Genomic DNA, 16445 nt, shown 5'->3' with positions numbered 1-16445 from the left:
TACTCACATCATTCAGACACAGATAAAGTTAACTGAATACCCAGTTAATACATAGGATGTATGAACTCCACTAATTACAAGTTAGAACGTAAAGAAAAGGAAGGTAGCTTCCCCGCACCCCCCCCCCAAAAAAATCAAAGATCGTGTGATTGAAATAAGAGTGGAATGCTCTATTCCACGCAAATTTTTACAGCTTTTTAAAAATCAAATTAAAAGACTTCTGTTGTCTAGGAGACCAAAGTTAGTTATCAGCTACCAGACAGCATTAATACAGAACAAATGAAAAAATTAAAGATAGAAGAACTAGATACATCTGTAATGATTTTTTGTATTAGCGTTCATTGGGAATGGGCCCAGCATTCTTTCAGAGTAAGATGCTTTGATAGCATAGATAACGTGAAAATATTCTTAACAAACCCAACAGTTAAGTTTATGTTTCTAACTGTAATTTTAATTGCTTTTAAGTTAGTCAGTGAAGAGAAAGTAGTGAGCTAGGAATCCTCCCACTCCAAACTGTCCTTGAGATTGTTTATAAAAATAAAGAAAAAAAATCACTTTTAATTTTGAGGTATACACATTCTTGTACCAAAAAGGCCAAAGCACGCATACTAGACACAAGCAATTTACACAAGTAACTTAACAGAACGCAAGGGGGGGGGGGGAACCAGGCTAAAAATATAACAATGATCTATAAGTCTGAGGTGTATTTGCATGTTTTTTAAAGGAAATTAATAAAAGGTTATGCACAGAATATTGTTTATTAATATTGCTGATGTCACTTATTTACTTTAGTATAGTTTGCTTCCAAGGACTAGCAAAGAGGTAAAAGCAACATTTTATTGTTGGGGTCAGGAAAGTAGGTTTATGAACACTCATTCTAAATACTGATTTGGATACTGATTATAATGGTTTTACAATACATTAGCAATTGAAAACAAGAATTTAGAATAAAAATTGCATAACCAAAGTAGAGCAAAAAAGTTTGCAGTAAAAAAGAACAGACACGTGCATAAAACACTTATCAGGAAAAGAATAAGGGGAACAAAGGTAATCACAAAAAAAAACCCAGCATAATAAGGTAGATTTTTAATACTGGTTGACAAGAAGTAAATAAGACAACTAAATACCTTCCAAAACTTGGATCATGTTACAGGGAGTATTATACATAGCAAGAATAGAGTAATCGTGTTGTTTGGAAAGATACGTAAAACTAGAATGCTGCATTTAGAATTGACAGCATATTTTAAAAAAAAAGTTTACACTGGATTCATAGGCCAGTAAGTAAAAATATCCAAGTAAACTGACAAGTACACTTGGTTAGTTTCAGAAAAAAAGAATAAGGATAAGGAGAAACAATACACTAAACATACAAATTGTTTTAAAAGAACAAAATTAAAATTTTAAAAGAATGAAGTTAGAATTAAAAAAATGTATTCGTTCATAAGACTCCTTAAGAATAGCTGAGGGGAGAATAAGCTACAGCAGGCATAGAAATCTTCATTTTCAGCTTTAGTTTACGTTCCAGGGACAGGCATGACCTCTTGATTACTGCAGTAGTTTCAATCCAAGCTGAGAAAAGTTCCATTCAGTACAATACTCTTAGACTCTTTTTATAAAGAATTTTACTTCATTTTCCAAGAAAGTATTAAACATGTGAGCAAGTTTACAATGGACACAAAAAGGTTTCTTGTTTAAAAAAAAAAACCAAAGGGGGGGTGGGGGTGGGTAGAGAATATCACCAATCAGCAAGTCAGCAAATTATATCAACCCTATCATCTACCTCTAAGATCAGGCGATGGCTGCCCTTCAGCTGTACCAGCGTACAATTTGTCTTTTGCTTCAAGAACCTCACAAATACCTACACCCTAACTGCTTTAATAGTCACTGACACCGACCAGAGCCTTTACTCTGCCAGCATCCTCAGCATTTACTGTTAAATAATCACCTTCACCTAACTATGCATTTTTCCCCCTGTTGCTTTTTGTCCTTGGGTGGAAGTTCTCAAAGAGCAAAAGAGATGTTCAGCATCAATCCAATCCTCCAAACTACTCCTCATGCTCAGCAACGATGTCATGCCTCGAAAAAACCTGATGGCATGCAGACTAGAAGCACAGACCAGAAGTCTATCAGGACTGAATTCAGATTGGCGAGTCCACTCCCCAGAGTGGACTCAAGAGATCATGAGCAAGGTCCATCTCAACCAACAGGGATTTCTTATCCCTACTACTTCTACTGGCAGTTCCAGTACCTCACTCTGAAAGATTAGAACCCTTTAGCTTTCAGTCTACCATTATTACTGATTGGTTATACCCATCTTCATGCACAATACTGACTCCCAGTTCAGGTCTTGTCTCTCACTGGTATGTTTTCCCAATCAAGGTCCCCTCAGCCTTTGTTTAACTGCATGAAAAGCTAAGCTCTTTTTGTTTCAAGATAAGCCTTCCATTGATTATCACAGAAACTATTCTCTATACCTATTTCATTTCACATTAGCCTTTTCTACGTGTGAAAAATATTAATTGTCAATAAGATTCTGGACGTACAAATTCTGCTGAAAATTCAATAGCAGTTTTACTTCCCCTTCTCTGTGGAGTGCTTCCAAAGATCACACTGATGGCTCCAATCAGTTAAGTAAATTGCAACAGAAACATCTATAACTGTTTCCCCGAGTTTTTCAATTTCTCGATCAGAGAGAAAACTATCCACCCCACTCTTCATAAACAAATGAGTTTCGGAGAGCAACTAATCAACTAAACTCTCCATATGCTGTATTTAGCTTTCTATATACCTACCTGAGGTTTTTGCAGCGAGGGGAGGTGTCAGACAAACTTAACTTTTTAGAACAAAATCTGAATAAACATGTATTTTGTCATCAGTGGATATCAAAGCTTTTTCTTGTTAACTCTGTGTCTCACCTTTTAAATAAGGACCTAACACTTGGAAAGGAGGATATTCTGCACATGAAGGATGTATTTTCCAGTTCCATAACACTGTCTACCTTCAGCCAGATTAAGCTTCTGAAATTGCAATTTGCACATGTTCAGTAGAAATTTGGAATAAATCAAACAGCTTAACTCCCCAAAGATTTTTACCCTGTCCATGCCACAACAAGCTACATAAGGTAAAGTTTCAAAAAGCTGCTCAGGTTTTGATGCACGGTGGCAAGCATCTTCACGCTCTATTTCTTCCTTCATGGTCATAGGCCCAAGAAAGTGTAAGCTGACAAAAACTTCACAAAGAGCAACTTAATTTTGAGATCCAGGTATGTTTTTCTATCCTAACAGCACATTAATATAGTATAAAGTTTACAGTGTACAGTATAAAGGAAGACTTAGGGCCTCACACCTGCACTACCTGCAAAACCTATGATTAAAAAACACTTACTTTGAGAAAGAGTTGGCCTCAGAAGTTACATTTGTTACATTTGGAGGAATTAATCACTTAAAGGTACAGAAATAAGTCTCTGCTTAAACAAACAAGCAACCCCCACAAACACACACCCACAACTCTGATGAAAAACCACTAGAATGCTTCAACTCTTCCAGCTTCAAATTTAACATCTCATTCACTAATCAGCCATTCCCCCCCCCAACACGGAATGATATCCAAAGATTTTCAATCTAGCACTGCCAGAGCTCAATCAATAAATAGGATAGCATAGAAGTAGCCAATCCACGGTTCTTACACTTGACTGTCAAGCAATTCCCATTACAAGTCACACTAACCGGAAGCCAGACTATGCAGGGTTCTGAGCTATTGAGTAAACCCAATTCACCACCTCCAAAACCAAATAAAACTTAATAGACTCCCACGGATGAATTTGTCTCAAACCCCACAGCTGTCCTATCTTGCAATGGAGCTGTAGCCCCTAGAAAAGTATCACCTCTATCTCTGAACTGGTCTCAAAACTCTCCCTTTCCCTGGCTCCGAGAGGTGTGGCAGGTTCCTCTTCACAACTTACAGTCTCAGTGTATAGTTCTTGGAGCAGGAAGGCTGCCATCCTAATGCAATACTTCCTAACACTTTACTGAAAATACAAAAAAAGTACAGCTATAACCAATACTGAGTATCTGTTAAAACATATCACAGTACTGCACCTACAGTGCTGATGAAGCGTACTCTTGAAAGCTAACTACCATGCATGTTAAAGAACACCTCCAATACCATGATGTTTCACATTACATTATGCAAGGTTTTGAGGAATTCAGAAATTCTGAAGTCACAAAGGGAAACTGAATAATAAAATCAGTATTTTATGTCCTTTACTAATTTAAAAGACAGACAAATTAATTGGATATATTTTATAATCATATAAAAAGAGCCATGCATACAGGCGTGCAACAAAGTTTTTGCAATATGAAGTATAAATACTGCGGAAATAATTCAAGTAATTAGGGTCCTGATCCTTCAAAAATAATTAAGACTCCTCTCCCCTGCTGTAACTTTCACTCACTTCAGCTTGCCTTGAGCAATAGCAGTCAAGGTGTAAATCACATGGACTCTGCAGCTACACAGGGCAGCAGAGTCATCAGTATGCTACTAACTTAAGCATCAGACCATCAATTCATATTTTCTGTCAAAACTAGACAGAAGATTAATTTGCATTCATGCAAGTCAGATTAAGTGCAATATCGAAATTACAACTAGAACTACTTCTGTAGTGAAGTTAAGCTCCGAGATGCACTTAGTTCTAGTGACTCAAGTAATCCTATGACCTCAGTGGGACCAAGTCAGGTGCCCAAGGCCATTTTTAGATATCACAGAACATCTCAGACATCGACAAGAGACCCATATCTTTTTAGAGCAACAGCTTGCAGCAAACCAAGATACCACCAGGCATTTAAAATGACGCTATATACTTACATTTGGATACTGAATCCCACCCAGAGAAACTCTCACATAGTTAACGTTACATACATTTAAAGGTTCACATGATCGCGTCCTTCCATGTTATAACAGAACAAGATGCTTGGTACTCTGTTCGAGTTTTCACCCACACTGCTTAGTGATTTTTTACTGTAATGTCATCATTCACATTCAAATACAAGTATATCTTACTTTTTTGATCCTACCTTAGTTTCTATAGTATCAAACACCTGCACTTGCTCAGAGCTCCAGTGAAGTCAAAGGAACCAACCCCACAAAATTCAGCATAGAACCCTGTTTAAGTCTCAGTTCCACAGTCACTCAGAAGTAACTGTTTCATACGTTTGGACAAATGTAATAGTCCTCAAACCTTTTTACAGACAGTCAGTCAAGCCACAAAGACCTATGAAATTCATAGTTCTACTAAAAAAAAAAAAAAAAAAACACGAAAAAACCCCAAAAACCCAACCACACACACGTGTAGAACCCATTAGAACACTATAAAAGCACTAAAGAGATGAGTTACTTCATCTCTCAGTAGTTAATAACATTCACTGCAAAAAAAGAAAAAAAACATAGTTGAGCTACTGCAGAATTATTTCAGTGCAAATAAAACTTATACTGGATTTCAAGAGATTGTAGTTTCAGAACCTTTGTATTTGCACCATCTCCCAAGACAAAAGACTATAAACATCACCTCTTTCATGAGGAAAACAAAACGAAACCCCTAACACAACACAGCAAGGAGACAGCTACACAGGAAGAGGTTGAAGCTAATTTCAAAAATATCTTTGTCTGATTATACAAAATTTATTTTGCACGGGCGTGGTCTATTCAAGAATCAACTGTCCAGGCCTTGAGCACAGCTGAACCTCTCCGAGGTGTTCAGATTTGCCTCATCCCTAGGGACTTGCTTAGTGATCATGGAGATGTTAGCTGACCCTGATTTCTGTCACTGGATCTGATTCTGACCCTGACTTAACGTCCTGACTTGACCTCAGTTAACTCAAAATAAAGAGAACTTTACTTAGCAAAAAATGTGACAACCATTCCCCAGTGAAGGAAATAAAACAGCTTTCATTATTAGCCCAACTTTCATTTAAAATAATTCAGGTTGTGCCAAATGTATATTTCATGATAACGCTGCTACTACTACTTTCTCAAATTCTAGAGAAATGATCACATCTTCACTTGTATGGTACATTGATGCATTCTCCTCCACACAATTTTACCATCATCTTTCAAAAGCATTTTAACACTAGCATGTTATTTATCTTTTTGTTTAATTTCCTCTTGTCTCTCAAACAAAAACATCTCTTCATGTAGGTGGTACACCTATCCAGAAGACAGTTTTTTTACACAGGAACAACATGACTTCAAAAGCATATTAGCCTTTGGGGTACCACATAAAAACATAGAGGCCATTATCTCATAAATCAACACAGTTCTACGGTCAGTCTGAGCAAGCAAATACTTTAAACAAGAAATTCTATTTTACAAATTAAATTCCTTTACTTCCAGGAGATATCAAACCTGAAACACGATTTTAAGTTCGGTTTCCAGAAAGAATAACTACCCGAAACACAAAGTAAACTAGAGTTTCTATTTCACCTTTATCTTTCCAAAGAATACATTTTTGATTCAACATCAAACAAAAATCTATGCTGATTAAAAAAAGAAAAAGGCATGAGAATAGTTTCAGAAAGTCTTACAAGCAGGTTACACAAAGTTAGTAAAAACAAAGTCTTTAAGGAAAAGTATGACCCGCTCTCAGCCCTTGGCAGCAACTCTTGCGCATGAAGCCCCTCCCACTTTTCTGTACCATACTGATTTTACACAAGCATATAAAGTGGCTGCAAATGTAAAGAAAATAACTAATCTCATCACACATAAAATTATCAAGTACAGACAAATAAAAACATGAATAAGTTCAAATAAGGTTTCGGACAACATGACTTGGAGGTTGGACTAGATGATCTCCAGAGGTCCCTTCCAACCTAAATGATTCTAAGGGCTGCCAGGGTCCATCTGGAATATACTTGTTCTACATACAAGGTATCTTAAAACACATACAGTTAGACTAAACTGAAGTTCAGACATGGGTTAAAATCCCACTAATCTCAAGTGAGATGGCAGTCAAGGTGTGGCTCATACATAAGGCCTCTCTGGCCCTTCAAGTAAAGGCCCGGATGAGTAAAGAAATGCAAAATCACCTTTTGTGGACAGTAGAATGAGACAGAAGTTAACAGAGACTTGCAAGAAGTGGGGAAAAAAAGCTTCCTAAAAAGAAAAACCACACAGCTTTCCTAAAATAACATCTGCAGGGAAAAGAAATCCAGAGCAATGCTTTAACCATGGTCTTCAAGTTCTGGAGTCCTCAACTGCAATGCATCTTGATAAAAGAAGTAGAGCATGGATTTTGCCTAACAGCTACAATAGAAGTCTTTTCCAGGGGGGAAATATGAATAAGCTTTAAGCAGCATCTTCACAGTATACATGTGGCTGAGCTACATCTCTAGCTTAGGTCTCAGAAACACCACATAGGGCAGGTTGCCTGGGCTCAGGAGCCACGCAAAGGCAGCTGCTATACTGTTTCCAATACCCTTAACTACTCTGGATACCTATACACAACAAATATTGCTATATAGTATTCTCATCACTAGTACAGAAAGCAGAGGAAAACAGACTTCTTTCTGTTGCTGAAGACATATTCTAGAACAGTGACACCTTTTTGATGTTCTGTGCCAGAAGTATTTAAAACAACAGCACTCCCATTGGTGCCAGTCCAAACTTCTACTGGCAGCAAGCTCAGCATCAGTACTGCTCTTGATCTAGGTCACTGCACTGTGTAAAATATGAAGGAAAAACACAGGAACTAGCTTAAAAAGGGATTTTGCAAAATTTTATGATAAAAACTAAACTAAGGCAATTTAGACAGACTCCAATGAACGGTCAACAATAATACTTTATGTTCTCCGCAGCTACCTCTATGAAAGTATGCTTGAAGTATGACAAGTTAATTTTAAAAAGGCTTAATTACTCCAGCTGAAACCAGTGAGCCAAAACCCACTGAAATAACATTTGTGTGCTTTAAAGTGTCAGCATGATATCAAAAAGTGGCACAAAAACCAAGCACACAATCAGTAAAATGATGAAAGTAAGCAGCTCAAGAAGTTCATTAAACCGGGCTCCAAAGAGAGCACAGATAAAGAGGGGAAGCATCCAAGCAGGCCACCTCATCTTGACAGCTGATGCTGCAAGGTGTGTAAAGAAACAGTTCTCAGCTGTGAGCACGAGAAGTCAGGAGTCCAAAAAACTAAAAGCCTTAAAATACATTAAAATAAACCATTCTGAAGAGAAGGGCAGAACTTGTACCTAGCCATGTATGCTTAACAAGTAATGTAAAGTGGGTAAGTTTGAAGGGGGAGGAGGGAGAAAGAAGGGGAAAATTCACTAGATTATTTGAGGCTAGGTCAGTCACACAGAAGAAAAGTTCTGTCGTTATACATAAGCATGCATTCACACAGCCTAATTTCTCACCGAAACTAAAAAAAAAAAAAATCTTGCTCTCAAAATAACGCACTTAAGCGCGATTTGTGTTATTTTAGCAACCAAAGGAGAAACAAAACACGGACACTTGAACTTGTGAAGCGGCTGTGCCCATTTCCAGGGCTCCCACAGAGGCTTTCTTCAGGAGCCGCTAGAGCCGTGCCCCAGGCCCGCGGCCGAAGGCAGCCCGCACCCCAGCGCGGACACCGGAGACGCAGGCTCCCCCCGGGCGGCGCTAGCCGCAGCGCTCGTCCCTTCCCTATGGTGAGGCGACCTCCCGCACCCCTGGCAGCGCCGCTCCCGGCTGCGACCCCCCCAGGAGGCCCAGGGCCCTGGGCGCCGCGGGGCCAAGGCTACGAGGCGCCGGTCCACCCGCTCCGCCCTCCCCTCCCCGCCGGGGCAGCGGGGCAGGCTGGCGGCCCCCGCCGGCCCCGCCCTCCGCCCGGCCCCGGCCCGCCCCCAGCCTCACCTTGAAGGGGTTGTTGAGGTCCGGATCCGCGAAGGGGTTACTGTCGAAGTCCGACATGGCGGGGGCAGGCGGGCAAGCGGGCGCTGCGACGGACGGCCGGCCGGACGGCGGCGGCGGCTCTGTCCCTCCGGTGCCCCCCACACGCAGGCGGCACGCGGGCTGCCTCCCCCCGCCCAGCCGCTGCCACCAGCCGCTGCGCCCCGCAGCCCGCCCCCTTCGACACCGGCGAGCCGCCAAGCGCCGACCTCCCAAAATGGCCGCCTCGGAAATGACGATGCGGGGCGGGCCGTCTGCCGCTTGGAGGGGGCGCTCCTATTCCCGGGGTGGGCTGGAAGGTTCCATCGCGGGAGTGGGAAGGGGGGCGGAGGGTGGCGCTGCCGGAGCCAGGCACGACGTGACGAGCCCGCCGCGCCGCGCCGCCGGGAGCCATGCGGGAAGGCGCCCCGGGGCTTGTCGCCGGGCGGGCTCAGCGCGGCAGCCGGGGCGGGGGGGGGAGGTTGTGTCCGTTACTAACGGCCGGCGCCCGCGCGCCATGGCGGCAGCGGCGGTGCCCTCCCCTCAGCGAGCAGCTGCCGGCCTGGGCGGCGGGTGCCGAGCGGCCCTGCCGCCTCCACGAAGCTCCTCCAGCCCCTGCCCGGCCTTTGCGTCCCCGCCGCTGGCCGGTGCCGTCGCCGCCGGGTCTGCCCGGGTAGCCGCCACTGGGTAACCCCCTCTCCGGGCTTGCTCAATAACGGTGCAAAAAGAGGAAGCCTCTCTGCTCCTCCATCTCTGCCCCTCAGGATGAGCCAGAGCAGCCGTCTTGTCGAGAAAGTAAAATTAAAATTCCCTACAGTGAGCCTTCCCAGCGCTGCCTGTAGCAGCTGTGAAGCTAATAAAAAAGGCTTCAGGTTTGAGACTTGCTTGATAAAACACCATTTCACTGTGTTGTTCTGTTTTTTTATTGGCGAGGTAAATAACATGCCAAGCATAGGGCTTCTCAGATGTCTTATACAAAGGTTCAGTGAGGACTGTATGTAGGGTAAGGCTTTGAAACATGGTCACAAAAGCCTGCTTCCTTCACTAGACATGTTAAAAGAGCTTCTTGCAAATGTTCAGCCAGACTCGGCAGCCTACAGAGTACTCTGTGCTGCTGATAAACTGTGACGCTGATACGATTTGAGCAACTATGAAGATTGTAAGAGGAGGGCTTCAAAAGAGTGTGGCAGAACTGGAGGAAAGAAGAGGCTGTCTTTGAAGTTAGGATGAAGACTGCATGAGAGTTTCAAAGGAGAACTGATGGAAAAAATATTTTAAAATACTTCCTTAGAAATACATACCCTGCATCTTCAAGACTGAAGAACCCAGTTGGAATGATGCAGATAAATAAACCTCCATTTAAATGCAAAAGACAGATTTGAGACAGGTCAACCTGTAGTCTACCTAAAAGAAAGTGCTGTGAGACTAAAATTGGCTTTTTAACCTTTTGATATTCATATGTGATTTTTCCTGAGTAATAATCCTGGGCTAACTGGGGCACAATAGCTAAGGTTTAATGACCCAGCACAGAAGAGATACAGAACAAATGGGATAAACATGTGCTAAGGCTCACTTGGAATGTTAATATTTTTATGTACTTTAATCTGCTTATATCACCACACTGATCCTGACTCTGGCAGTCATTACGATAGTGATGTTCCATCAACAAGTCAAGAATAATTCTACATGATCACAGAATTGATTTTGCCATGGATCAGTAAAGATAGCAATAATTGCCATGGGTCTTGCTGTAATTTATGCAGAAGTTTCTCAATTACTCGTGAAGGACTGTCAGATATAAGATGACATGCAAATGGGACAAATCATAAAAGCATAGCTTCTAAAGAACAAGACACTTTCAACTTTTTGTTTCTGTGAAATGTAAAATACTTTATACTTCAAAAAACACAAAGGCAGCTGTTGTGCAATCAACCGAAGTGTATTACAGTGTTAGTCACAGTCATTCATACAGCTCACTTACAGTGACAGCAAATTAAATCATGTTGTTTTCCAGTAGTCACCCATAGTTCAATATCATAGCTCAATGGTACATGTTGATAGTTCAAAAGTTGTGTGCATTGGCAACTCTATATTTGTTCTTCTTTCAGCTATACACAGATGAATAAACGCAGGGATGAATGAATGTTTGACTGAAAAGAGCACCTTTTCCTGCGTGGCTACTGATGCTTCAAATCATGGACATAGCAACAACTCTGATATTAGTATGTTTCTGCACTGTTAAAGAGTAATCTGTCATTTTATGTGACTTTCAAGACAACAATGAAACTGCATTAAATGCTTTTGGAAAGGATAAAAATTATATTGCAATCAAATAATGTGAGCTTTGACAGTGCATCATTACTTGCAACTAACGTTAACTTTGGGAGATAGCACTCTGACTACCAGCTAATAGAAAATGAGAATGAATACATGCCTCCAGCTAATTGCTTAGTTTATACTCTGTATAAACAACATGGGTGATACAGATATGTCATCGTTTGATGCTGAGGGTTATATAATAGACATTGTCATTTACTTTTCCAAAGGAGTTTCAGAATTAGAAATGGTATTTGATTTGCCAAGGATACACCCCCCCACAATAAGTTCTCTTTACAACTTGCTTTCTGAACAGTAGAATTTACTTTTATGTGTTAGGTGAGAATTGCTTACTTGCAATAAACTTTCTAATTTTATTACAAAACTTGTCTCATAAATACAACAATCCGATTTTAATATACTGACATATAGTACGTTCATTGAAAAATACGTTCTAGTAGAGAACGGATAACATTATTTAGATAAAAATATCTCTCCATCTAAAAATTCCCTAATCTCATGGAAGTGGTTTCATTCAGTAGTTTTCATTAAGATAATTATTAATAATTATTCATAATTAATGACAATTATTTCAATTATCTTAATCTAACCTGGCCATTTTCTCTGAAAATGTAAGTTTTTGTGAAATTGTTAATATTATTGAAGAGTTTAAACCTCAACAAACAGTAGATGTGAACTGTTTGTGAGGAGTATTGTAATCTGAGATTGAATACAACATATACTTGTGTTTCAGAAATCTTGTGTAAGGAAATTACCTGACATTATTCCTTTAAGTCCTGGTTCTCTCAGTTTTTACAATATTTGTGGAATATATTGTATTTATGCCAACCTCAGACAGTGGGGAGGAGTGCTCAGTGATGCCTGTTCAGCTGAGAGGAAAATATATCAGTTTTTTCAATTGAAAATGCTGAGTAAATAACTAGGTGATCTGTTTCTGTCAGCTCCTGTCCCAATAAAGTAGATCACAGATTTACAGAGGACGGACCTTCAAAAAACAAAAATAAGCCACACAAATAAGCCCTAGTAACAATTGTAAAGAGGAGTGTTTCCATTCACACAGTGGAGAAATCTATGCAGCTCCAAATGAAAGCATAACTGTTAGAAAAAAGCAGGGATGAAGAATGTCAACTTGCCACACGGGCACTTAGTTTAAGGCTCTGCTGTACCAGTCAGGCAACATTACTTGCGTGGAAGATTGAAAGACTGCTAGAAACTGATCTACAATAAATAGACAAGAGAACGCTAAGGGAGCATAATGAAAGATACAGGTTAAAATTAGATGATGGGCAGATACTAGTTTTAAAGTCTTGCTGAAAATCTAGACAGAGAACACCTAATTTGCTAGGTAAAATTTTAATTGAAGAGTTATTCAAAGCAGCTCTTGGGAGAGCTGAAAGGAATCAGAATGCATAACATACATACACTTAGTTTCTAAGTTTTACAGCAGAGATTTACTTGCAAAATGTTGAAAAGATTTAACTTAGTGAGGAGAGAGAAAAGAGAAGTGGACATTCAAATATAAAACTCAAAGGTCATGAGTCAACATTTTTTGCCCTCATTTCAAAGAAGTGTGGAGAAGAGAGGAGAAATGGCAGAAGTCACTGCAGCATTCAAAACAGCAAAAATCTACTACATGTGGATTCCCATTTAACCTCTCATTCTGCTTCTTATAATCAGTGAAGCCCTTGTTCCACAAGATAATAAATCCAGTTTTAGTGTGCTTGATCACTGAGCCAAAAAGTCTGTGGTTCCATTAGGCAAAGTTTTGAGCCAGTATAAACTTGTTCTGAATACTCTAAAAAGGTAGCGTTAATCTGTCTGTTTTCAGGGGCCAGGGGAGTTTTACCAGTTCTGCTGTCCTGTACCCACATTCTTCTCCAATTAGAACTAGCGCAGCCGGCTTACAGGGGCAGCACGTGACCAAAGTAAACCTCTGGGCAGGCCTAAGGACAACAGTGAGTTCACTGCGGCTGGTGAAGCAGCCTACCCTTTTTATGAGAAACTTGACCACTTTCTGAAGCCACATGCCTGGACTACCCCTTTGTATTCCAGAACTGTAGCAAGATATTTGGAATAATTCTCTGTGGATAGTTTACCTCTTTTTTGGTAGGAGCATTCCCATGCCAATAGCTGAATCATAGTAAGGAACTGATGGCTAATATATTGCCATGTTGTAGTCATTTTGCCAAAGGTCAGTCTAGCGCTGCCCATTATCTCATGCCCTGCCTCTCCATGCTCTACGCCACTCTGTTATTCTGACTGAATCTGCCCTGTATGCCATACCCCAGACCTACACTGACATAAGGACAAGTGCATCCAACTGCTGTTCCTCACACAGTATCTCAGGGGCATCAGAACTGGAAGAACTGGACTTTAGTTTGTGGTAGAGAAGTAGCATGTCATACTTGTTTCTCAGAATAACAGACTTCACTAGTGTCTCGATGCTCTAAAGGCATACTGGCTAATAACAAAATTTGTCATCCTTGGCTTGAACAAAGAATCATTTTTGCTGACCTAGAAGGATATTGCTCAAGGTCATGTCATTCAAAATGAAGTTTAGATATGAAAAGTGAAAGCTGTCCCCAGTGGAGCCATCAGCCTCTGCTGCTCTTCATATCCACCTGAGGTCCTATTCTGCTCCATGTGTCCTGGAGTTGTACAAATAAGGCTTGTTGGTATCATCAGCAAGCTATCTTTCCCTCTGTTTCTTTTTCCTGTGGACCAATTGCTAGTCCTTATCCAAGCATCAGAGCCCCTACCTTTCCCATGACAGGGGACACCTGTATCCTAGGAACACCCAGGCACAGCATGCTATCACCAGCAAGCAGTCTTCACTTTTCTCCTAGGCTGAACATGCCTGCCTGTTTCCCATCCCCCAGATAGCAGGGCATGGGCCATTGGGTCACCATATGCCATAACTGCACTTACAAAGCCCAGCAATCACAGCACTGGCCAAGGCAGCAGGATACAATGATGGAGGAACAGTTATTCCTGCTGGAAGAAGAGTCATTTGTCTAGCTGGGGACAGAACAGTGACAATTTCACTCTCTTATCTTAAGCGTGTGTGGATGAAGCCAGGCGTTGCAACAAATGTTGCCTTTAAGAGGATGGCGAATCTACTGTGGCAGCAAGTGCGTGGGAGCAAGGAATAGTAAGTTACAGTCATGAGTGAGGATGCAGCAAAATGAACACATACTATTTGGGAGTGGGGAGCTGCAGAACGAAGCCAAGTGGCACTAGCAGTCCCTGCTGAGTGCATGTGTTCCTGCTCCAACTCAAGAGTGGGAGGAACAGCAGAAGCTAAGGCAGGTGATAAAAGAGCTAGTTCAGGCAGTGAGTAGACCTCAGTATCACCTCTCTCTTCGTCCATTGTATTATTTCTTGCTGTATGCAGATGCCTGTCTTCTGCAGTCCTTTTTCTTGCACGTTCCTAGCTCAGGGCTCAGCTCATACCCTGACCCTTCAAGAAGACAAACACTGAGGGACTTCAGTGGGCAATGTCTAGACAGTAGCAGGACTTTTGCTAGGATGCCTTCCAGAAAAATGATTCTGGCAAATAACTTTTCAACACGTCGCTCCTTATCCCTTCCATGTTAAAATTGAACGTATCTGTGAATAGTTGTCTGCATTTTGGTTTTTTTTTTATGTGTTTTGCATTGCTTTTTAATCACTCCTTGTGTTTTCTTCATTGAGGAATTATTATGTTGCAGTTATTAAGCAATTAAATTGTGATTATTAAGCAATTAGATTACAAATCTGTGATCTAGAAAATAGTCCAGGAGGGAGTCTGTATACATGTGTTGGGATGCGGGGAGTCAGTCAGTGATTCAAAACTGTGGTCCTCAAATGTTGGTTCTGTGAGCAACAAATAAGACAGGGGAAAAAGAGACTGAGAACAGAAGCTGTAGGGAATGATGGTTTATTGGTTTCAATTCAGCTATAGGCAGTTCTGCAGCACAAAAAATATGGGATTTTGCATAAAATAGCTCACAGTCTGACCCTTCTGATTCTTATGTTCAGTCAATGAGTCATGACAGATAGCTGCTGGCTATAGTTCAATATGGACTTCCTCATCCCACCTCTTACATCTGCTCCCTCATGTGCTTGCTCCATAGGACATAACAGTCAAATCGGTAAGGCAACAGAGATCGAATTCAGGTTTTAATCTTTCCTCTTTCATCTTCCCTTCTGTGCACCAAAAACATGTTTTGGAACCATCTCTTATATTAACTGAAGTGGTCCTGGATACTGCTGAGTTGCCAATTTTATGCACCCCAGTATCAGGGAATATCAGGCAGGAGAGTCAAAGTATCAAGTATAGGAGAGTACAGTGGCTCCATCTACCTGGATAGACTCTGCCCAGACTGCTGACCTTACTAATACACGTAAGTACTGTGAAAGGCCCGAGCAAGTCACTTTTCCAGATGAGCTAGAAGGACTGGAAAAGCATCAAACAAGTCATGTTCTTTGTGCTCACACAAAGTAGGGAACGGACTTGGCACAGGTCTCCACAGACATCACCTTTCCCTCCCTGAAGTTCTCATTCCACTGTCAGCCCTTGCACATTTGCAGCACAGCCCTCTGCAAGCAGTTTTTAACCCTCACAGTAACCCCGACAACATTTTGAGAATTTCTGGCCTTGGGGCCAGTGTAGCCTGCTCTTATTCCATCTCTCCATGTACCTTCTTTCCCTCTATATGAACATTAATGAACAAGAATGCTCATTTCTGGCACTGAGAGTCTTGATACTGCCGCATCAGGATGTGTAAAGCTTTCTTCAGGCAAGGATCCATGCTTCGGTTGAAGCAGTCACTGCTCAGGCAAAAGCAAAAATGATGTATTGTTTTTGCCATGCTGCGCTACATATGGTGTCCCAGCGGTGATGTAGTACGTTAAGGGCAGTTGTTTCTGGCCAACGTCAAAGGAGAAGTCTGGTGTTGTGAAGAGAAGGCCAGCTCTTCCAAAAAGACCTATCTACAGGCAGCCCCATGGTGAAATAGGATGGATAAGTGAACTGCTCCACACGTGGCAGTCAGGATATCAGGCTTCACGCCATCCAAACCCCGCAATTGTTAGCTCTTGCTAACTGAACAGCGCTGTTGGAAAGGTTTCTTCATATCTGAACTGGCTCAAACGTGTGCTCCGAGGTGACACAGCAATGCACAAATGCAGAATTAGTGAACCTGGAACCCAGCTTTAGACAATAAGG

At 41.4% G+C, this 16445-nt stretch overlaps 1 protein-coding gene across 1 annotated transcript in view; it reads right to left on the bottom strand.

Moving 5' to 3' along the window:
• LOC104152953 (secretory carrier-associated membrane protein 1) overlaps positions 1-9148 on the bottom strand; it is a 46632-nt gene extending 37484 nt beyond the window's left edge. Inside the window, exon 1 of the mRNA XM_068927988.1 lies at positions 8885-9148. Coding sequence (XP_068784089.1) covers positions 8885-8941 — 57 coding nt within the window. The 5' untranslated portion in view covers positions 8942-9148. The remainder of the gene's footprint in view (positions 1-8884) is intronic.
• Positions 9149-16445: the final 7297 nt, after the last annotated feature.

This window comes from Struthio camelus, chromosome Z, assembly GCF_040807025.1.
Source record: "Struthio camelus isolate bStrCam1 chromosome Z, bStrCam1.hap1, whole genome shotgun sequence".
Classification (NCBI taxonomy): Eukaryota; Metazoa; Chordata; class Aves; order Struthioniformes; family Struthionidae; genus Struthio; species Struthio camelus.
The sequence above is the reverse complement of the archived record's forward strand: the minus strand, read 5'-3'. Positions and strand labels throughout refer to the sequence as shown.